Here is a 23,555-nt window from a genome sequence, read left to right on the forward strand (position 1 = left end):
TATTTTGCTTTTTTATTTTTCCTCCCAAAGTGGATGACTTCACACTCCTGACTTGTGCCATCTACAAGGCACAAGTCAGGAGTGTGATGGAATACTCTCCACTTGCCTGGATGAGTGCAGCTCCAACAACACTCAAGAAGCTCGACACCATCCAAGATAAAGCAGCCCGCTTGATTGGCACCCCATCCACCACCCTAAACATTCACTCCCTTCACCACCGGCGCACTGTGGCTGCAGTGTGCACCATCCACAGGATGCACTGCAGCAACTCGCCAAGGCTTCTTCGACAGCACCTCCCAAACCCGCGACCTCTACCACCTAGAAGGACAAGGGCAGCAGGCGCATGGGAACAACACCACCTGCACGTTCCCCTCCAAGTCACACACCATCCCGACTTGGAAATATATCGCCGTTCCTTCATTGTCGCTGGGTCAAAATCCTGGAACTCCCTTCCTAACAGCACTGTGGGAGAACTGTCACCACACGGACTGCAGCGGTTCAAGAAGGCGGCTCACCACCACCTTCTCAAGGGCAATTAGGGATGGGCAATAAATGCCGGCCTTGCCAGCGACACCCACATCCCGTGAACGAATAAAAAAAAAAAAATTTTCCCACATTATATTCCATCTGCCAAATTTTTGCCCATTCACTTAACCTGTCAATATCCCTTTGCCGACACTTTGTGTCCTCATCGCAACATGCTTTTCCACCTATCTTTGTATCGTCAGCAAATTTGGCCACAAGACACTGTTCCTTCATCCAAGTCATTGATATATATTGTAAATAGTTGAGTCCCTAGCACTGATCCCTGCGGCACCCCACTAGTTACAGATTGCCATTTTGAAAATGAACCTTTTATCCCGGCTCTTTGTTTTCTGTTGGTTAGCCAATCCTCTCTCCATGCCAGTAAATTACCCCCAACACCATGAGCTCTTATCTTGTGCAGTAGTCTTTTATGTGGCACCTTTTCGAATGCCCCTTTATCCACCCTGCCCATTACTTCCTCAAAGAACTTTAATAAATTTGTCAGACATGATTTCCCCTTCATAAAACCATGTTGACTCTCCTTTGTATTATCAGTCTCCAAATGTCCTGCTACTACTTCCTTAATAATGGATTCTAGCATTTTCCCAATGACAGATGTTAGGCTAACTGGTCAATAATTACCTGCTTTCTGTCTCACCCCCTCCTTGAATAGGGATGTTACATTTGCGGTTTTCCAATCCGCTAGGACCTTTCCAGAATCTAGTGAATTCTGGAATATTACAACCAATGCATCCACTATCTCTGTAACCACTTAGAACCATAGAAAAGATACAGCACAGAAGGGGGCCATTCGGCCCATCGTGTCTGCGCCGGCTCGAAGAACAACCGGGTGCCCATTCTGATCCCACCTTCCAGCACCCGGTCCGTAGCTCTGCAGCTTACAGCACTTTAGGTGCAGGTCCAGGTACTTTTTAAAAGAGTTGAGGGTCCCTGCCTCTACCACCAATTCGGGCAGTGAATTCCATACACCCAAAAAAGTTTTTCCTCATGTCCCCTCTGACCCTTCCGCCAATCAGCTTAAATCTATGTCCTCTAGTTCTTGAACTCTCCACTAGGGGGCAACAGGTACTTCCTGTCTGTTCGATCTGGGCCCCTCATAATTTTGTACACCTCAATCAAGTCACCTCTCAGCCTCCTCTGCTCCAAGGAAAACAACCCCAGCCTATCCAATCTCTCCTCGTAGCTGCAATTTTCAAGCCCTGGCAACATTCTTGTAAATCTTCTCTGCACTCTCTCCAGAGCAATTACGTCCTTGCTGTAATGTGGTGACCAGAACTGCACACAATACTCCAGCTGTGGCCTTACCAGTGTTTTAAACAGTCCATCATTACATCCCTGCTTTTGTATTCTAAAATGGCTTGTTCCCTGGTTAGTTCCCCGACGCATTGGTCTAAGAAACAGTCCCTAATACACTCTATTAACTCCTCCTCAGGGCTATTTTTGTCAATTTGATTTGTCCAATCTATGTGAAAGTTAAAGTCGCATAACGTCCCAGACTCTTCCATCACCATCCCTGGGTAGGTCCTGTCCCACCGGCAGGACAGACCCACCAGAGGTGGCGGTACAGTGATATACAGTCAGGAGGGAGTGGCCCTGGGAGTCCTTAACATTGACTCTGGACCCCATGAAATCTCATGGCATCAGGTCAAACATGGGCAAGGAAACCTCCTGCTGATTACCACCTACCGTCCTCCCTCAGCTGATGAATCAGTCCTCCTCCATGTTGAGCACCACTTGGAGGAAGCACTGAAGGTAGCAAGGGCACAAAATGTACTCTGGGTGAGGGACTTCAATGTCCATCACCAAGAGTGGCTCGATAGCACCACGACTGGCCGAGTTCTGAAGGACATAGCTGCCAGACTGGGCCTGCGGCAGGTGGTGAGCGAACCAACACGAGGGAAAAACTTACTTGACCTCGTCCTCACCAATCTACCTGGCAAGGCCGGCAGTTATTGCCCATCCCTAATTGCCCTTGAGAAGGTGGTGGTGAGCCGCCTTCTTGAACCGCTGCAGTCCGTGTGGTGAAGGTTCTCCCACAGTGCTGTTAGGAAGGGAGTTCCAGGATTTTGACCTAGCGACGATGAAGGAACGGCGATATATTTCCAAGTCGGGATGGTATGTGACTTGGAGGGGAACGTGCAGGCGGTGTTGTTCCCATGTTCCTGCTGCTCTTGTCCTTCTAGGTGGCAGAGGTCGCGGGTTTGGGAGGTGCTGTCGAAGAAGCCTTGGCGAGTTGCTGCAGTGCATCCTGTGGATGGTACACACTGCCGCCACTGTGCGCTGGTCGTGAAGGGAGTGAATGTTTGTCTTTTTACCATTCTCTCCTACCCCGGCCCCATTTGCTCGTGCACTGTTATGTTTGTATGCTCTGTCCCTTCCTGACACACTCTGTTTATCTTTACCCCCATCACCTTCCCGTACTACTTCCTTGTCTTTTTATCAATCTAAACTTCGCCCCACCTAAGCCCTCCCCCCCTCTATTTAGTTTAAATCCTTCTCTACCGCCTTAGTTATTCGGTTTGCCAGAACACTGGTCCCAGCATGGTTCAGGTGAAGCCCCTCCCAACGGAACAGCTCCCTCTTTCCCCAATACTGGTGCCAGTGCCCCATGAATCAAAACCCATTTCTCCCACACCAATCTTTGAGCCACGCATTCATCTCTCTTGATCTGATTCACCCTGTGCCAATTTGCTTGTAGCTCAGGTAATAATCCGGAGATTATCACCTTTGTGGTTCTGCTTTTCAATTTAGTCCCTAGCTGCTCAAACTCACTCAGCAGAACCTCTTAGTCCTACCTGTGTCATTGGTACCTACATGGACCACGACAACTGGATCCTCCCCCTCCTACTCCAAGTTTCTCTCCAGCCCTGAGGAGATTATGGTAGGCAACACAGCCTTCGGGGCTCTCGCTCTTGGCTGCAGAGAACAATGTCTATCCCTCTAACTATACTGTTGCCTACTACAACTACATTCCTTTTTACTCCCCCCACCCCCCCCCCCACTTCAATGGCCCCCTGAACCACAGTGCTGTGGCCAGTTTGCTCATCCTCCCTGCAGTCCCTGCACTCGTCCACAAGGGCTGCAAGAACTTGGTATCTATTGGACAAGTGCAGAGGCTGAGGCTCCTGCAATGCTATCTCCTGGATCCCCATTCCCGCCTCACTCGCAGTCACACCCTCCTGTCCCTGACCACGTGCCAATTCTACAGTATTTAGTCTAAGGGGCGTGGTAGCGTTCCCGCCTCTGAGTCATAAGATGTAGGGTTCCAAACCCACTCCAAACAGTCCCGATGAGTAGAGACTGGCTCTGAATTCTGGGTTAATATCCAGTGTAATACTCGTGTCCAGTGGGCATGGGTGCCCCCCCTCATCGTGTGGGAGCCCATAAAACCCTCCCACCTTATAGGACTGACCACCCTATCGACTGGTATAATGATGGTTACTTCCACGGAAGGAGTGTTCACGTTGCGGCCTATCGGACTATTAATCAACCAGCAAATCCTTCCACTACCTCACACTTATTCTCCAAAGGAAGAGTGCGAAGATACAAAAACAACAACCACTTCAGGTTTGAATATCTTAGCTGAGTTACATTTGTAATTGAGTAAATGTAAATAAAGTGCTGTAAAGTGGAACAGAATACTACCCAGCAAGGTTTTGTTTAAGCAGGTCTCGAAGCGTGCAGGCAAGTCATTATTGTAAATTCTGCACGAATGATTTTTATTTTTTTATGTTGTCAGTTTGATACTTCTGTGTATTTTAGGGACAAGGTATGTGATTAGCTGTGGGACTGGGAAAAACACAAGAAAAAGATGAAATCTAAGCTCTAGTTATTTTCAATCCTTTGTGCAATAGTCCAAATTGAATGAAAAAAGTCCTTGTCAAACCTGTTGCTTTGCCATTCCATTGCACAGAGTATTAATGCACTACTGGACTGCCCACCATTGGGCTTTATATTACTGTTGTATTCCAGACTGCTTCTGGTAATATCTGATGCTGCCAAAGCTGTAGAGTTTGTTCCATTTACATTACAACTTTATTTTCTGGTCACTGGACCTTCCCAATGACTGCGAAAGAACAGTACAGACTAACAAGTGAGAAACCACATTACAAGCAGGCTGAGCACTCAGCTCATCTGCAGAAGTGGGAGGCAGAAGTGTATGGGGAAGGAGCAGGGGAATGAGGTTAGAGTAGGTAGCTCTGTTGCGGAACCTGAGCCAGCACCAGCACAGGGACCATGCCCTCCCTCCTGTGCTAACTTTTTTCTGATTCTGTCTGTGAACCTGGAAGTCTTTGAACATTGAATACCTGTTGGGGAAAAAATGTTGGAACAGAATATTTTTGTGTCCAAAAGGTTTTCTGAATGAATGGAAAAACTTGTGGAATTGCTTTTAGCCAAAATGGCTGTCTGAAAGGGTTAAACTTTGAGAATAGTATACACTTTGCTCTTTTGTTACCACATTTAATCTGTGTTTGCTACATATAAACCCTTTCAGTAGCATAAACCTCTCCATCATTTGTGCAGATAATTTCCTGTCTGCAGATCAGGGAGGTATCACTTCTGTGACTTTCCTTGAATACACTAAGTGCAATTAAAATAGTAACCAGAGGAAAAGAAGCATTTAAATATGTGGCCAACGTTAAACGCATTATGAGCTCATAAAAGAGGTATCTGCTGCAGCATATGTACTACATGAAGTAAAATCATTGCAGAATACGAGATTTACAAGGATCATGCCAGAATTAAGAGGGTACAACTATCAGGAAAGACTGAACAGGCTGTGGCTCTTTTCTCTAGAAAAGAGGAGACTGAGAGGCGACCTAATTGAGGTCTTTAAAATGATGAAGGGGTTCGATAGGGTAGACGTGGAGAAGATGTTTCCACCAGTGGGGGAGTCCAAAACTGGAGGTCATAAATATAAAATAGTCATTAATAAATCTAATAAAGAATTCAGGAGAAACTTCTTTACCCAGAAAGTGGTGGGAATGTGGAACTCACTACCACATGGAGTGGTTGAGGCAAATAGCTGAGATGCATTTAAGGGGAAGCTAGATAAGTACATGAGGGAGGAAGGAATTAGAAGGATATGTTGATAGGGTGAGATGAAGTAAGGTGAGAGGAGGCTCATGTGGAGCATAAACACCGTGTTGGGCTGAATGGCCTGTTTCTGTGCTGTAAAATTCATTGTAACGTAAGAATAAAGATTAAACACAAGGTTTGGAGATTGGTCAAAAGCTTTTGTAGATGGCAAGTTTTTTAAAAAGGGGTAATTTGGTTTTAATACATTTGTCCAAATTTCATTGTAGCAAATTGCAATTTCAGCACAACCTCTCCCGTCTGCTGAAGGAACAACTGTTTAGGCTAATAAAACGGACAGACTGTTGGATCATAGATTTAACAGAATTGTGGATAATGGGTTCAGCAGGTAAAGTGCATATAATTCAATTATTTTGATTTGAAGAATCTGCAATATTATCATTTACAGAACCAAATTACACTTAATGCAACACTTGGTTGTGTCCCTGCTCTTTTTGTTTTCACTGTTTAGTACAGTTTGGGAGGAACCTAAGTGCACATCCAGTCAGATTATGTAAATTAGGGAGAAAGTTAAACTAGCTAGTGTGTAGACAAAAGGTGCTTCTATTCATTTTTTCTGCAAATTCAAGTTGCACTGTTGAACTGGCACGTATGGAATGTATTTCTTAATTTCTTTAAATAAAAAAACACATTAATCTTTTTGATGTTGTTCCTACAAACAGAAAGTCCCAAGACCTCGTCTGGCTCTGAATGGTGTTGGAGGCAAAAGTGCCACAGAAATCCTGCGGCATTTAGAGTAAGTAACAAGACTACCGCAGACAGAATTGCCAATTTGATTTAAGGATGTGCAAGGTATAGTGAAAGGGACTGCTGATGGGTTCATTTGAAGGCTGTGCGCCTTGAATGAGCCTGAAAGGAATGCTCGAAGGGAGTTACACATGAATTTGTGAGTGGGATCTTAGCAGTGACCCTGACGGTTTTTCTATTAAAACTTTTATTCGCTGACCCACACTGATGTAAGTTCGACTTTGTATTGTGTTCGTCTCAATGTGTGCCATTGTCTTATGATGGTCACTATTTACTGCTCCTTTCCTTCCCAGTAGTTTTTGATGCTCAGAGGTGCTCTATACGAAACAGTACGACTCTTTCTCCTTTGGCAGTCCTTTCAAGCAGCAGGATTTTTATAGAAGTGTTGAATCCATTGTTCTCTAGCTAATTACAAATTACAACAAAGGTGCTGTACTTGGTCAGTCTGCTAGCCAATTGAGCTACCAGCCTGTGTGTGCAAACATCAAGGGTGGAAGACTAATGGCCATTTTACCTTGCAGGGCATCTTCAATGATATGTGTGCTATCGGAAGCAGTTCTGTAGCATACATTACAGCACGGAAACAGGCCATTCAACCCAACTGGTTGTCTGGTGTTTATACTCCCCACGAGCCTCCTCCCATCCCACTTCATTTAATCCTATCTGCGTATCCTTCTAATTGTGCATCTGTTTACAGAGGCACTGAAATCTCCAAGGGCAGGGTGGGAGTTTTGCTGCCTGCCAGTGACAGTGCCATCACCAGCTTCTGCAGAGCACTTGCACCTGCTCCTCCTCGGAAGTGCAGTTTAGATGTCAACATAAGGAACCTTACCCCAACAAACATTGAGAGTCAGAAGCCACAATAATGATGTTCCAAGCATGACTTTATAATAAGTGAATGCGCATTTGTTACATTGAACTGGGCGAATTCAGCACCACAGGAGCATTACATAATTGTTGTAGTTGAAAATTATTCCATAATAATAAACTACATCTTAATATAAAGTACACGGAAACAAATTTTAAATCTGGTCTAAGGTCCTGTCATACTGAATTATGGTCATGAGTCAAAACAACCACAGGATCTTATGTTCCTTTGCATGTTAAGGTTCCCTGCAGAGACTTCCCCTTTTGACCCCAATCCCAAATCAGTTGCTTAATGGATTTTTTTTTTCAAAGTCACATGTCAATTCATCTGGTTATGTGGCAACACGCAGTACGAACAGTGCTGATCCAGATGTTTGTGAAATTAACTCATTTGAAGCAGATTATGTATCATGTCCTCTAGAACTGCTCATTTTTGCACGAATGTGAATGTCCTTTCTGGAGCACCATAAATGATGATCTGAAGCACATCCAAGCTTTGAAGTGATAATGAGCAATGCCCAGTGGAATTGAGAGTACAAGGAGCAAAGAATAGACACAGGGGTAATACATTTGGGATTTGGGAAATGACAGCAGATCTTGTAAATTCTGAACAGATCAATCAATCATAATATTATGCTCTGTACACAAAGTTGTAGCTAAATGTAATTTGTTTTTTATTATATAACTTTTGTTGCCAACAGATATTGTCTTCTTTTGTGTCTTTCTAATGCAGGAAAGGAGGGACGATAGTGACATACGGTGGAATGGCAAAACAGCCTGTCGTAGTTCCAGTGGTAAGGGAGTCTGTCTGTTTTAAGTGAAATTCACATTTTTGTCATCTATGGATGATTTCCTCTGGTCTCTATGCAGTTACATTGAAAACAAATGCAGGAGGATTTCTTCTGGTATTCCGTGTGAAACTGCAAACTTGGTCTCTTTCATTGATTTTACTAGATATACCAGCCATTTGTTTACAGAGGCACAATACAAAACGGCCAGAGAAAATCATCCCCACAAGCAGCAGCTCTGGCTGAAAAGGCAAGCAACTTGCATCCAGACCTCCATCAGTGACACTCTGAACTAGCTGATAAGATGCATAAGACCAACGTAAGGAGGACTCTCTCTCTGACATTTAGCACCTTCTGCTTGGCAGCTTGCCACTTTAAGGAGGGTCTAATTGGGAACTCAATGGGAGGGAGTCGGTTGAATCTTTAAAATCTTTTTATATTTTGGATTTTTTTATCTTATTAATATTGTAATTTAATTGCGCCTAAGTTAAAATGTCCCACTTTGATTATGAGGAAGGTACCGTCCATTTTCTATCTGGGCTTGATTGAAGATATCCTGATGCATTAATGTTACATTGGGTTTCCACAGTTAATGGGAGTGGCGCTGGAAGAGCTAATAACCTTTCCTAATATAATTCATGAAGCACGACTGATCAAATGATCAATAATCTAACAGGAAATAGTACAAAAATGCAAAAGAAAAGTTTTCCCATTTTCTCTGCTCCTCTCCTGCTGAATTACAGTTTGGCTGGTGCTGGCATCCCTCCAATGAATTTTTTGTGTGTGAGCCTAAATGGTGAGTGTTAGCCGTGTATTCAGTTGTGGGGAGAGTATCGCAGCTAAACCAATCCTGTCCTCATCCAGTGTCCATTGTGTGTACTTCCAGCAGGAGTTGCTGATTAACAGTCATGAATGGGAACCGTGAGAGATGGCTTTTTTCCCCTCTTTCCTAACCCAAAGCTAATTTCAGCGTGCCTACTGTTACAAATTTAGGGTCTACCTCATATTGTCTTGGGTACAGCAGTGCTGGTTATTCCCACCTAAGTGGCCTGAGCATCTTATGTTAAAGGGTGCTCAATATCTAACAATACAAGAACATAACCCAGGAGTGTAACATTAGGATCCTGTTGATCTGAACTAGATATTGTGTATGTGGCATGTACATGCACGTGTGCTTCTCTAGTTTTTCTGAAGGTAGACTGAAAAACACATGATAAGACTGGGCCAGATACAAACCATTAAGCTCCTTTATTTCACAGACAGAATAACAGTCAAAGCAATCTCAGTTTACTTAGCTCAATCTCACTTTCATCCTCAAAAACATGAAAAGAAATAATAAATCATGATCCCTGTCCCTTTCATGGCTGACTGGTTTATGGCATTACCTTTCTTTCAGACTGCATCTAACTGCAAAAACTGACCACCTGCATTTTTTAAGCTTCCAGCTCAGCCAAGGGCTCTCACAGTCCTCTGTTCAAAACCAGACTGCCCCCGTTACATCTTTGTCCCTTTTTCTCTGTTAATTCTGGCCTTAGGAAGAAGGGCAGTATCCCTGACATCTTCCGGGATTTGCAGGAGACCTATCAACCAAACAGAGTACACTCTCTCCCAGGAGTATATCCTCTGCAGCGACTTCATACCAGGCCCTCATTAATAGAATCATCCTCATCATAATAGGTGTAAATATTTGTTTGGCCACCTGAGATGAGCTGACCAAGTGCTTAATGTTCCTGTTTATCCCTATTTGGCTAATGGACATAGGATGAGACAATATATCCTCGCATTAGTTTGAAGTAGGCTGAGAGTTGTGACATCTCCCAAATTGGCTTTAATGCACATTCTCCAATGCCTGCAGCCTGCGGCCTTTTTTTTAAACCTGTGCAAATTCACTTTGTTTTAAAACACAATTCTTAAGCTTAACTCAATCCCAGCAAAAGTAATGATCGAAAGTCACAAAACTTGACACCTACCAATAACTCACAGATGAGCTAACTAAGGATAGACTAGGAACTGACCTTCTAGTCTGTAAGGCTCACTGCCTTGGGCAGCCAATTCTTGTAGAAACAGGAGTAGGCCATTCAGCCTTCAAGCCTGTTCTGCCATTCTATTAGATCATGGCTCACCTGTAGCTTTTAGTATTTTGCTCCTTCACATCGTCCAGTCTCTCACTATTAAGAAAATATTCTGATTTGTCCTTCTCTGATTCAAAATGGATGACCTCATTGAATTCCATCTGCCATTGTTTGCCCATTCACTTAATCTACCTACGTCCCTTTGTAACTTCCTGTTCCCATCTCCACAATTAGTGTCATCTGCAAATTTGGATTTACAACTCTCTCTTCCTTCATCCAAGCCATTAATATATATGTTGTAAAGCAAAGCCCTCAGTACAGATCCCTGGAAAGCGCCAAGTCATATTCTGCCAATCAGAGAACGTTCCCTTTATTCCTACTCTCTTGTCTCCTACCTCCCAACCAATTATCAGCTTTTATGTAAGACCTTGCCATTGACGGGGAATCATGGGTGTGAGCCTGAAACCTGCAATTCCATGGTGCAAGTGTTGTCATTTATTTTTATTTAATTATAAGTCTGTTCAACTAAAGTTTTGCAGTTCTAAAAAGTGGCAGCAGTTTGTTGAGATTAGGTTACTTGGACAGAGCTGAATGTCTATTACTGCATGTGTGTGTTCATTTTTTTTAATGTGTGCTATGCAATTAATAACTAATCTACTGCAGAAAACCTTGTAATACCCTTTTGTCAGTCGTGTTGTAATCCTTAATGAATCACATTATGAGAGGTTATTGACTCTGAGTGCTACTAACAGCTGAGCACTTTCAATGATAACTCCAACAGGAAAAAAGTAATAAAAAAAACCATAACCGGTAAATAAATTACAAGACAATAACAAGCTTGGTGTCAACTTACCACTGCTCTTGACTTACTTCACCTCTCCTGCTATCTCCAAGTTTAAGGCTTTGTCTTAGATTTTTCAATTTAAAAAAAAACAACTTGCATTTGTATAGAACGTTTAACAGAGAAAACATCCCAAGGCAGAGGAGAACCGTGCACCAAGCAGAATCGGAAGGGTTAGGAGGAATGACTGAAATCATGGTTGAAAAGAAATGGTTTTGACGAAGCTTTTAAAGGCGGAGGGAAAGATAGCAAGGCAGAGGGAGGCATTTAGGGACAGAGTTCCAGAGACAGCTGACTGCTCTGCTGCCAATAATTGAATGGAGATGGGGAGGACTATGAGAGGGCAGAGTCAGATAACACAACACAAAACGCAATAAAAATATTTGGTTGGGATGATGTTTACAAACCATCAAAGATTTGCTCTTTAGGTTTCTGTCATCACTTGACACCCTCCATTAGATTACAGCCTGGAGCACACATTAGGAATTATACTTTCCCTACAATTTTTAGGCGAAAGGAGACAAACGACATTTAGGTTTAATTACACCTCGGTAGTGGCGGCACTGTAGCTCCTCAATTTAGTGGCCCCCAACTTTGCAATACATACTGTAGAGAAAGCTCCATGCCGCAACCAACTGTACTTCTCTGCTTCCTAAATTGCCATTAAATTTTGCTATTTAACTATAAATAATATAGAATCAAAGTATTATGTAAGAAAATAAGGACAATGTATTACTTCAAAATGGGAACTCAATTATATGTACACACCTGGTCCAAAAATCAGTGCCGTCTAATCTCGTTTCACTTGAAGACTACGCTTGGTCTTGTCTCCGAGTGCGACGCCATGGGAGTTCGATTAGCCTGTTTAAAATATATTTCCCTATTTTCCCTATTCTTTTCCTGAAGGTGCTGACCCTTGCTGGGGTACAGTTCCGCAGGCAACATTCATTCTCCAGAATGTCACCCAAATGGTTGTTGTTCTTTTTCAAGCCCAGATAGTGAATGTCAGCTGTTTTACCATGAAGGGCATCACAGGTAAGTCTGATCCTGTTCTCATCTGACTTCCACATTCACACTTCCACAAGCAGTCGGAACCCTGGCTTTTTATTCTCCTTCTCTAAGCCCAGGCTACTAAGATTAATTGTAGCACCCCAACTGCTGCGGAGCTGAGATCAACTAACTCAGCGGGGACTGGATTTGAACCTGGGACTTGACTTGCATGGTTTAATACAACAACAACTTGCATTTATATAACGCCTTTAACATAGTAAAACGTTTCAAGGCGCTTCACAGGAACGTTATCAAACAAAATTTCACATTGAGCCACATAAGGAGGTATTAGGACAGATGACCAAAACCTTGGTCAAAGAGGTAGGTTTTAAGGAAAGTCTTAAAGGAGGGGAGAGAAGCGGAGAGGCTTAGGAAGGGAATTCAAGAGCTTAGGGCCTAGACAACTGCAGGCACGGCCGCCTGTGGTGGAGCGATTAAAATCGGGGATGCACAAGAGGCAAGAATTGGATCAGCTCAGAGATCTCAGAGCGAGACCATGGAGGGATATGAAAACAAGAATGAGAATTTTAAAATCGAGGCGTACCCGGATTGGGAGCCAATGTAGGTCAGCGAGCACAGGGGTGATGGGTGAATGGGACTTGGTGCGAGCTAGGATACGAGCAGCATAGTTATGGATGACCTCAAGTTTATGGAAGATGGGAGGCCAGCCAGGAGACCATTGGAATAGTCCAGTCAGGAAGTAACTAGGCATAGATGAGGGTTTCAGCAGCAGATGAGCTGAGGCAGGGGCGGAGACGGGCAATGTTACGGAGGTGAAAGTAGGCAGTCTTTGCGATGGAGCCGATATGTAGTCGGAAGCTCATCACAGGGTCAAGTAAGACGCCAAGGTTGCGAAGGGTCTGGTTCAGCCTCAGACAGTGGCCAGGGAGAGGGATGGAGTCTGTGGCTATGGAACGGAGTTTGCAGTGGGGACCAAAGACAATGGCTTCAGTCTTCCCAATATTTAGTTGGAAGAAATTTTTGCTCATCTAGTAATGGATGTCAGACAAGCAATGTGACAAATGAGAGACAGTGGAGGGGTCAAGGGAGTTGGTTGTGAGGTAGAGCTGGGTGTTGTCAGCGTACATGTGAAATCTGACGTGTTTGCGGATGATGTCGCCGAGGGGCAGCATGTAGATGAGAAATAGGAGGGGGCCAAGGATAGAACCTTGGGGGACTCCAGAGGTAACGGAGCGGGAGCGGGAATACCGCAGCACGTGTTGCATTTATCCACTAAGCATCATCTTTTCAAAAGAGCACAGAAACCGGAGCTGTCGTCTTGTGTATTCTTGGATATTAAGTTAAAGCCCCTGTGTTGTCTGTTTTGCTTGCAAGCAAGAAAATTGATGACCGTAAACAGTCTTATGTGATGACACTATTCAGTCTCATCATCATAGTCACATTAGTGTTTGTACATAGCACACAGTGTACTCCTGCTGTGCCCAATATCCTTCAGCTGCTTGCTGTACTGGAAGCAGGCCTGGACTACATCCCCACAGCTGGGTACTTAATTACTAGGCAGAAATATTAATATGCTTATTCAAGTTTATTTTGATGGTGAAGATCTTTTGAACATGAAGAAGTTGTTTGGACAGTTTAATGGGGTGATTGTGCTTGAAGATTAAAAACTGTTTCACTTAGTGAGTGAGAGCCCATCATATTTGTTGGAGATTGTGCCCATAGACACTTCATTTTCTGACATCCATAATGAACAAATGGAGACTTCGGTTCCTGATTTTAGGCAGCATGCAATACTTTCATCTGCTGTGTAACCTCCTAGCACCAAGGTACTAAAGTGGCTCTTGTGCTGCATTTATGTTGCATCACTGCTGCCGACAGCAGCCCTGACTTCAGCAGCAACGCCGATGAGTAAATGAGCCAGCGGCACTGCCTCAAGAGATGCCAGGAACCACCGATGGATACGTTGGACAGCTACCTGTAATAAACAAAACCCTGATGAGAAAAGCAGTCTGTTATAAGTGGGTTGTGCTGTAGTTTGATTTTGAATGTGAGCTTTGCATTGTCCAAATCCAATTTTATTATGTATGTAACTCAAATTCAGAATGCCTGCAGCAGTTTGTATAGATTGAAGTTCTGCTCAATATATTTTTTTTAACTTTTTTTTTAAAGCAAAGTTGGTTTCACATTATTAAGCTTCAGTTCACTGAGTATGCACTACATGTGGCAAATTCACCTCAATGAATTTTCTGTGTCTTCCTTATGTTACTGTGTTTTGTACCTTATCTGCCTAAAATACCTGGGCAGCCTGAGAACAGACATTATGTGTGAGTTGCCCTGACATGATGACATGTATGCAGAGCACTGCCCAATTGCATGGCTACCAATGATCGTACTGTAAAGGGGGTCTGCTTCTTCGAGGGAACTGCATGGTTATTGGCTATATACTGGCATGTGTAATAACTAACATCTGCAGTACACTCTTTAATTATCTAATTGGGTTCATTTCAAACCAGAGATGTTTAGTGCAGTTGTAACTCGACGTTTTGCATTTGTGTAAAGTAGTTTTGTCATCGCAATAACACAAGTAGTGTAACTGCACCTGAACCCTTGTCAGTTTGGGATTTGGTAACCACTTTGCGATCACCTCAAAGAAGCTTATCTGCAGTCCAAAGCCAGTTTCTAAACTTTAAAGTTAAAGTTAAAGTTTAAGTGGTGCCTTCCACTGAACAGTGTGTAAGTATCTAAAGTTAGACAAGAGCTAAGAGGGAAGAGTTTTTCTAATATTAAAAATATCATGTACATTTAAGTGTACTTGCACAAAGCATTGCTCTTCCTCAATTTGACAATAGTGCAGTGCAGCCAGTATAACTCATCATTGCTCATTTGCACCACTTCGAAAATTGTTCTGGTTTAAGACTGTTAGGTGCAATATAAATACCTATTGAGTGTTATCGACGTTTGATTGTATGGTACATTCCCTCCATTTGTTTCAAAGCGAATTTAATTGAGACAGAGTATGTTTCATACAGCCGGTGGGGGGAAAACATTTCAACACTTTTTATCTGCCCCGGCCATTTAGAGTCTGAAATGTCAAGAATATTGCTTTGATCAATAGAGACCGAGGAGCATTTGGGGGAGAATTTATATTTAATAGTTTTGATAAGTTCGAAATTGAACTATCCAGGTGCTGACCTTTTAAAATGGTTTGAAGAGTTACCCTTTTAATAGTTGCTAGCAAATTGCCTGTGGCATTACCCGCAATCAGTTGAGGAATATCAGCTTGTTTTAACATGGTGACGGAGTTGGAGGACTTTAGAAACTTGTTCCACAGAGCCTCCCAGTGGTCAGAGCCTGTAGCTACATTATCGCAATTGACATAGCAAAATTGAATGGAAAATGTTGACGTGAAGCATGACCAAAAATCATAGTAACAGGAAGCAAAGTTCTGGACAGGAACTGTTCAACATTTTTAATAATGTATAGATATGTATTTTGTCATTTTTCCAGAAATTTTCCACAGATTTGAAATTTAATGAGCTGCTGGTCAGCTCTGTTTCAAAGGGGAAAAATCCATTATTGCAGCTTTTGTTGTCAGTCCCTTTCACCCAGTTTTCCTCCCTCCTTTCATGGAAGTACTGACTCTTCCTGAGGTATGATTCCCCAGCTGCTGGCAGTTTCCCCTCATAGCCATTCTTTATGTGTGAATCTGGACAGTGATTTGGGAAACTAATCGAGTATGGACAGCGTCCCAACCAAGCCTGATGCTGTCTGCACCTGATGTCCCTAAACATACCAGCAGGGGTCACCAGATAGTGGTCAGGAGAAGTAACCCCCACCCCAAGTTCAGGCACCCTGGTGCCAATGTGATGTACCAACTGTTACCTCTTAGCTGAAACAAATTAACTCTTCACAGACTGGGAAACAGATTTGGGATCTTCGAATCTAATATGGCTTTGTATAATACATATTGGATCAGGGGAGTTACTGTGTCTGTGTTCAGTCCAAAATAATTAACTCCACACCATCATTTCCGGAAAGTGTACTTGGTCTGATCAGGATACTGATGTTAGGATTTTAACATTTCCTACTTTTTTCTAGAGTGCACTTATTTTCAAAGATGTTAAAATCCGTGGGTTCTGGGTGACACAGTGGAAACGAGACCACGGGCATGGTGAGTGGAACTTTGGAGCTGAAATCTGTATCGTGGGTTTTTGTGCAGGCTGATGGAGTGCCACAGGGATTCACGGCAGGTAAATGCTATTCAGAAAGAGGAAAAATACAACCGTTTTTTTATTGTACGGAGATGAAGAAAAGAAAACAACCAGGGTCCTTTTCCTTGCTCCCAGTTGTTGCCCCCCCCCCTTGCTGATTTCAGAGCTGGCACAGATAGGATGGGCCAAATGGCTGCTTTCTAGGTACTACCAGCTCAAACAGCGTAGATTGGGAATTGAAACCAGGATCTTCTAGTCTGTGTGCCTGTTACAAATTTCGGATCGGCGCTAAATATTCTCTCAGGTTCCTCTTTTCCTTTCTTTTCTGTAAGTAGATCTCGCATCCCTCACAATCAAGAGTTTACTTTTACTGCCCAATGTCTAGTCATATGATAAAGTTGCCAGGGATTTGTAACAATGAAAAGCCCTTGTTACAGGAGTTGGTTACTGTGATCTCACGTGTCCCTCCACACACACACACGTCGTCAATCTTCCAAAAGGAGAACTGCACTTTAGTGAGATGGGGCTGTATGTAAATCAACAAACTGGTTTATTTTACCAATTTCAAGCGAACATATTGAGTAACATTTATAGTTAATCTCACCTCATTTTGATGTAATTCAGCAAACCTCCTCGTAGTATAGAAAAAAAAACAAAACCTGACACACTGTGTATCTGTTCGCAGCCTAAATGAGCTTCTCGGGCCAAGGTTTCCTCTGGATTTGGTCAGTTCTATCAAAAAGAGGGATTGTCCACTCCCTACATCTACCTCAGCAGATCTTCTTAAATGATTAGACCATGTGTTCCTCTGTTCTTTTGTTCCGTAGCTGGACAGGACCCTTGACTTTCTCCCAGCTCTCCATGTCCAGGGCTTGGTCAGTAGGGCTGCTAATTATCTAGCCATTGCCAATCCTTGGAAGTAACTCCTGCTGAGCTCCAATGGTTGGGCATTCCAATTGCTAATGTGTGAATGTTTAATGGAATTTTTTTTTTACAAACATCCATTGTTTCACACAATCTGGATAGATTCTTCATCTGAACTCTAATCCAGCTGTTCTGTAAATTTAACCTGAAGAGAAAAATTTAGTAGCGTTTTAATGTAAACCTTACCACGATCCTTCCATGGCCAAATAACCAGAAATCCCAAAATGTGACACTGCCTTACTGCCACAGCACATGATGCATTTAACTACTGAGAGGAGTTCTGGATGTTTCTTGTAGCTTCAGGGAAGTGGATCATGCTGATGGATTTAAGCCCAACTCCAGCAGAGTTGCAGAACTTTAGACTTAACAAATTCAGAGATACATAGTTGTATGTTATCATGATTACTTTTTCACTGATAGTTTCCACAAAGTAGCAATCGATTGTCTATACATTTGTGAAGTTAAAACTCCTTTGCACCATGATATATGGTGCAGATTGGAATGGAAATTTCAGACTGATGATAGCCGTCAACAGTCTGCATAACCTTACAACGACATGTCCAAATCACTTCAACGACGATGCAAAAGTGCTAATTCTATTCCGAGCTGTTCAGTAATGTTTCAGATGAGGAGTAAAGAGTAACATGCAATAAGGGTTTGTAGTAAGCAGCTTACTACAAGGGTCCACGCTAAGCAGAAGGAGCACGCAATAAGGGCCATGGTAAGGTAAGCTCCTACCTCCATGCTGCTTGGTTCAAGAATAGAAAAACTGGTTCTTTAAGTGCTTTGCATTTTAATCTAAACCAATGCATTTTTATGGTTATCAGTAACATTTTTGTGCAGTAAAGTCAGAAAATGCTGGAAACACTCTGCAGGTCAGGCAGCATCTATGGAGAGAGGAACAGAGTTAACGGAGTTAACGTTTCAGGTCAATGGCCTTTCATCAGAACTAGAAGATATATCTGCGTAACGTCATTTTAAATTGTTTTATTAGTCTGGAATTTCAATCAGACTGAATCCTTTTTTTATACACTGCCCCTCCCGCCGCTGATGCCGCCCACCCCCCCCCCCCCCCCCCCAAACCAGGTGTGCTGGGCACTAGACGGACAGAGAGTGCCCAAAGTGTGCTATGCCTGTAAAGGCCTTTCTGTGCCCGGTTTTGGTATCCTGGGCCATTAGCTCCTCTTTGGTTTGCAGCAGCCCCTTCCTTCCTCCCCTCGCCCCGCGCCCCCCATTCCCCAACACACACTCTCCGATCTGACAAGGGACATGACCAAGCTCCACCACCAGTATTTCGGGTGTTTTGGGCAGAAATTGAGGCAGGAGGGCTCGCAGCACCCACTTCCACCTCGTTATGTTGTTAATGTTGGGCCTGTGCCTATTTCAGGCCCAGGTCCACTCACTTAGAAAAGCCTGGAAATCCAAGAGGAACTTGGAGGGAGTGGAGACCTGCTTTAGCTTCCGTCCCTTTTTTTCTTCATAACGCCTGGCAACTGAACATTCTCAGTGGGTGTAAAGAGGAAAATCAGCCTGCCAATCTTTTATTCTCATTTTTTCTCCCCTGATTTCTTGGTGTTTAAAGTTTGTATCTGTATTTAAAATGCAACTTCATACCTAACAGGAAAGATTGAATAGGCTGTGGCTCTTTTATATAGGCAGTCTTACAACACCAGGTTATAGTCCAGCAGTTTTATTTGAAAATCACAAGCTTTCGGAGCTTACCTCCTTCCTCACTCACCTGACGAAGGAGGTAAGCTCCGAAAGCTTGTGATTTTCAAATAAAACTGTTGGACTATAACCTGGTGTTGTAAGATTGCTTACATTTGTCCACCCCAGTCCATCACCGGCATCTCCACATCATGTCTTTTATATAGAAAAGACTGAGGGGTGACCTGATAAAGGTCTTTAAGATTATGAAAGGGTTTGATAGGGTAGACGTAGAGAAGATGTTTCCACTTGAGACCAGAACTAGGGGCCATAAATATAAGATAGTCACTAATAAATCCAGTGGAGAATTCAGGAAAAACATCTTTACCCAGAGAGTGGTTAGAACTTGGAACTCGCTACCACAAGGAGTAGTTGAGGCAAATAGCGTAGATGCATTTAAGGGGAAGCTGGATAAACACACGAGAGAGAGAGAAAGGAATAGAAGGGATATGTTGATAGGGTGAGATGAAGTAGTGACGGAGGAGGCTCATGTGGAACATAAACATCGGCATGGACCAGTTGTGCCAAATGGTCTGTTTCTGTGCTGTACATTCTATGTAATTCTATGCAAAGAAAACTACAATCTTCATGTCTGATTTAAAGCTGTAGTTATATTTTGTCAGATTTACTGCAGAAAATGATCTCCATGCTGTGCGACTTCATTCAAGCAGGGAAGCTGACGGCGCCAGTTTGCACCGAGGTTCAATTCCAGGACTATCAAACTGCCCTCAAAGCTGCTACAACACCATTTATATCCAGCAAGCAGATCCTAATCATGTGACATCATTTTTTTAAAACTGTAATCAATCCATATTACAGAATTACAAATCATGATATTCTGTTCAGAAAACAAGAGAGGGACAGCTGTTTCTTCAGTTTCTCTGTTCAATCCAGTCTGTGAAATATTACGGCTGGTTTACCAAATCGTAGTTTTTGTAAAGATATCTATAGAAGTATGTGGTTGGTGTTTAAAATGGACTGGATTTTTGCAATTTATCAATTAAAACAGCACTAGCTATAGTGCAAATGGTGTCACTTTCTCTTAGTCTGGGTTTTCTCTGTCCAGACAGCAGCTCAGTGATGAATCTGCCATAACTGGGGTAAATAGGTTTGGTACTACAAATGGAACTGTGAGGGGAATGCAATAACAATCACCACAAACAAAAAAGACTGCTGTGTTTGAAAATAAATGTATACGTTGAATCAGAATACAAAGATTAAATGGTTTTGAGTTTGTAACAGTTTTTTTTTCAGTTTTCTCTCCTCCCCTCCGAAGGTGCTGACTCTTGCTAGGGCAATGGTCGCACAGGCGCCAGAAACCCTCTGGTATCTCTCTCAAGTGTGTGAGCCCGAGATAGTGAATCTCAGTACGGGCACTTTCCAATAAAGGTCCCTGGATAGTGACCAGGAGCGGGAACCCTGGCTGATTTTTTTTTTTCCCTCTCCCTAGCTGTCGGTCACTGAGGCCAATTCCCGTGGCCCCAGGTGAGCTCAGCTAACTCAGCACAGGGATTGGATTCTGGGATATTCTGGTCTAAGTGACTCAGTGCTGCACTGCGCTATCTGGGGCGTGTAACCGTAAATGTTAAGTTGACCATGTAAAAAGAGTGCAGTGGTACTGGCATTTAACATTTTCCCACACATCTGGATTTTATTAGTGTGAGCTTCAAGAACAAGATTTTTTTTTAAAAAAGCTCAGTCCAGATTTCACAATGCATTTCAGATCAAAACTAGATGATTTCACGACTCATCACCTTTCTGTGCCACTTAAGCCATTTCGTGTATATTTTGGTGCATGTGAAAGAAAGACATGCATCTCTGTAGTGCCTTTCACGACCTCAGGAAACATACGGAGTTCACTGATAACTTCCTGTCAACATTTGATGATTGCATACTACATGAAGCTTAGTTTTCTGTTTGTGAGAACTAGAAGTATGTTTTCTTGCAATGTAAATGTAAATCCTGTCAGACAGGTGTTGGTGAGAGACCATTTGTCCATGCAGGATGATGATCAAACCTCAGATAGCCTGCATGAGCCCAAAAAAGCAGAAAAAATTCAATTCGTATTTCCAGGTTTATTTTGATTCCCCTTCAGTATTATATCACTTTAGGAACATGTATATTTATATTACAAAAATGGGTACCATAACACTCAATATATTATCAAATAATTTTTAAAAAGGTCTACATCTTTGGGCCATGGAAGTAAAAGGTTAGCCTTATTGAGAATTATTTTATGATATTTCCCTCTGATTAATATTTAAAAATGTGATTAAAATGTACTTCATTAAAAAAAAGTTAAAATCCCTGTTTCTGTTTATTCTTAAAGTGATGGCATGTTCATTATGCCAACTGTGGAGTTCTGTCTTATTCAGCAGCAGACAGGTTATATTTTCTTTTATAATCCTGTGTTTACAGATCAGGTCTTCACAGATTCCAGAGACGTCCTGCCATAATTTGTTTTGTAAGTGTAGAAGCCTAGTACCTGATAAATTATCCTGCAGGAAAACCAAATTGTTTTATTGCTTTTTCTGTATGCGCCCCTGTTTAAGTTGCTCTGTTTTTCTCAGGTGTTTTTCAGTATTCACGGCAAAGTTTGCCCCTGCTGAGAGCACTGTCAAGCTTTGGATGGTATCACTGATACATTTGGCTCGTAGGTAAGGTTGCCAACCCTCCAGGATTGCTCTGGAGTCTCCAGGAATTAAAGACTAATCTCCAGGACACTGCTATGGGCAACCCAGGAGAAAAATCATAGGGGCAATTAAAAAAAATGGTGTTTTCTTTTTAATTTTCTTTGAACACTTTTGTTTACTAGTTATAAAAATATTGGACATGGTGGGGGGGGGGGAAGAAGAATTTTGAATGACAGTCAAGAATCATTCAATTGGGAAATTAAGATTCTATTCACTTTCCAATTGGCATAGGAAGGCAGTACACCACGAGTACGGACATGGGTGTCCAATGGCAGGATGTGGGGGCGGGGCAGTTGGAGGTAGGACAACTCCAGGAATATGTCCAACTAGAGTTGGCAACCATACTCCTAGGAGGTGTGTGAGATTGCCACAGACCTTCCCCCAACACCTCCGTCCCCACTGCACTGTAGGGAATGAGGATGGGAACGTGCGTGCTGTCAACACTAAAGGTATCGCACAAGGTGCAAGTAATGTCCACACATCTATCCAAACCTTAATTGGGAAGACAGAATGGCTGAGTCAAGAGACCTCCATGCTTACCATTAGTGTTACTCCTTGGAAAGACTGTCAGAAATTACTTAAGTAAAATGGACAAGAGCGGCTGCTGTACCCCGCTAGTTTCCCCTCTCTCCCATACCTCCTCAAAATAAGCCAACTTAAATAGGAAAAGTGGGACCCTAAAGGAAATCCAGAGTGTGAAGGCTGTTTCTCGTTGAAAAGCCCCTGCCCCCCACCCCGCTCCCGACATTAGAACTACTGTGCTGTGCAAAAACCATTGCTGTTCAATGGAACTATGACATAATCCCTAACAGTTTGTTTATATGAGGACACCATTCTCAATCTGCCACTGAAAATAAGAAAAACAGACCCTGACTATTGGAATGTGTTCTGCAGCTGTATGCTCCTGTCATTTCGTTTATGCCATCGATTTATTTTTAAAATGGTGAGCTCAACACTATCACTAAACTAAAAGGTCACCTACTGTACTCGATTATTTTCAGATTCACCTCATCACCCTCGACTGATGAAGGTCTGTCACATATTACCTGCTCCTCCAGATATAGTAATATAATTTTGGGTAGGAACATTCTGTTGCAAGTGCAAGTAGTCTTGTGCCCCTGACCAAGAAGTAAATTGCACCATCATTCAGTGTCTGCCTGGGCACTAGACCATAAGTTGTACTGATCAACAAATGTGCTTTTCTGCATTGACACGAGGTTGGCAGTTACTTTTTGTGTAGCTACCTTAGTACGGGCTGGAATTATTCAGTGGTCTAGCAGCCATTGATAAGCATTGCTATGAGAGGCAGCTGTGGTTTACAACGCACAACGTAGGCGGCTGGTTTGATGATGTAATTTTTGTCTTCACAGTAAGATGTTTGGATATTTGACAGTAATGTTCTTTCATCATCTTTCTAAATTCAAAGGCAGTGGTTTGGTTACAAGTAATCTTGAATGAAAAATAACACTTTGGTGCAACTTGTGAAGGCTCAGGCCGTAGGCAATATAACCTTTGTCAAGATATTTTGAATATCTGTTCCTTCAAGTCAACAGACTTGCATTTATAGAATCATAGAATTGTTACAGCACAGAAGGAGGCCATTCGGCCCATCAAGCCAGTGCCAGCTCTTTGTAAGAGCAATTCAGTTAGTCCCATTCCCCCGCTCTTTCCCCGTAGCCCTGCAAATTTTTTCTCTTCAAATATTTATCCAATTCCTTTTTGAAAGCCACGATTTGAATCTGCTTCCACCGCCCTTTCAGGCAGCACATTCCAGATCATAACTACTCATTGCGTAAAAAAGCTTCTCCTCATGTCGCCTTTGGCAAAAGAACCAATCACCTTAAATCTGTGTCCTCAGGTTCTCGACCCTTCCACTAATGGGAACAGTTTCTCTTTATTAACTTTATTTAAACCTGTTGTAATTTTGAACACTTCTATCAAATCTCCTCTCAACCTTCTCTGCTCTAAGGAGAACAACCCCAGCTTCTCCAGTCTATCCAAATAACTGAAGCCCCTCATCCCTGGAACCATTCTAGTAAATCTTTTCTGCA

At 42.7% G+C, this 23,555-nt stretch overlaps 1 protein-coding gene across 3 annotated transcripts in view; it reads left to right on the forward strand.

Annotated features, from left to right (window-relative positions):
• mecr (mitochondrial trans-2-enoyl-CoA reductase) overlaps positions 1-21,115 on the forward strand; it is a 56,139-nt gene extending 35,024 nt beyond the window's left edge. For 2 of the 3 annotated variants that reach the window (XM_068006796.1, XM_068006798.1), the window contains 4 exons: positions 6,306-6,379; positions 7,991-8,051; positions 16,068-16,140; positions 19,435-21,115. In XM_068006796.1, the coding sequence (XP_067862897.1) occupies positions 6,306-6,379; positions 7,991-8,051; positions 16,068-16,140; positions 19,435-19,592 (366 nt within the window). In that variant the 3' untranslated portion in view covers positions 19,593-21,115. Of the gene's footprint in view, positions 1-6,305; positions 6,380-7,990; positions 8,052-16,067; positions 16,220-19,434 lie in introns of all 3 variants that reach the window. The other variant, XM_068006797.1, reaches the window with a different exon arrangement.
• Positions 21,116-23,555: the final 2,440 nt, after the last annotated feature.

This window comes from Heptranchias perlo, chromosome 26, assembly GCF_035084215.1.
Source record: "Heptranchias perlo isolate sHepPer1 chromosome 26, sHepPer1.hap1, whole genome shotgun sequence".
Lineage (NCBI taxonomy): Eukaryota > Metazoa > Chordata > Chondrichthyes > Hexanchiformes > Hexanchidae > Heptranchias > Heptranchias perlo.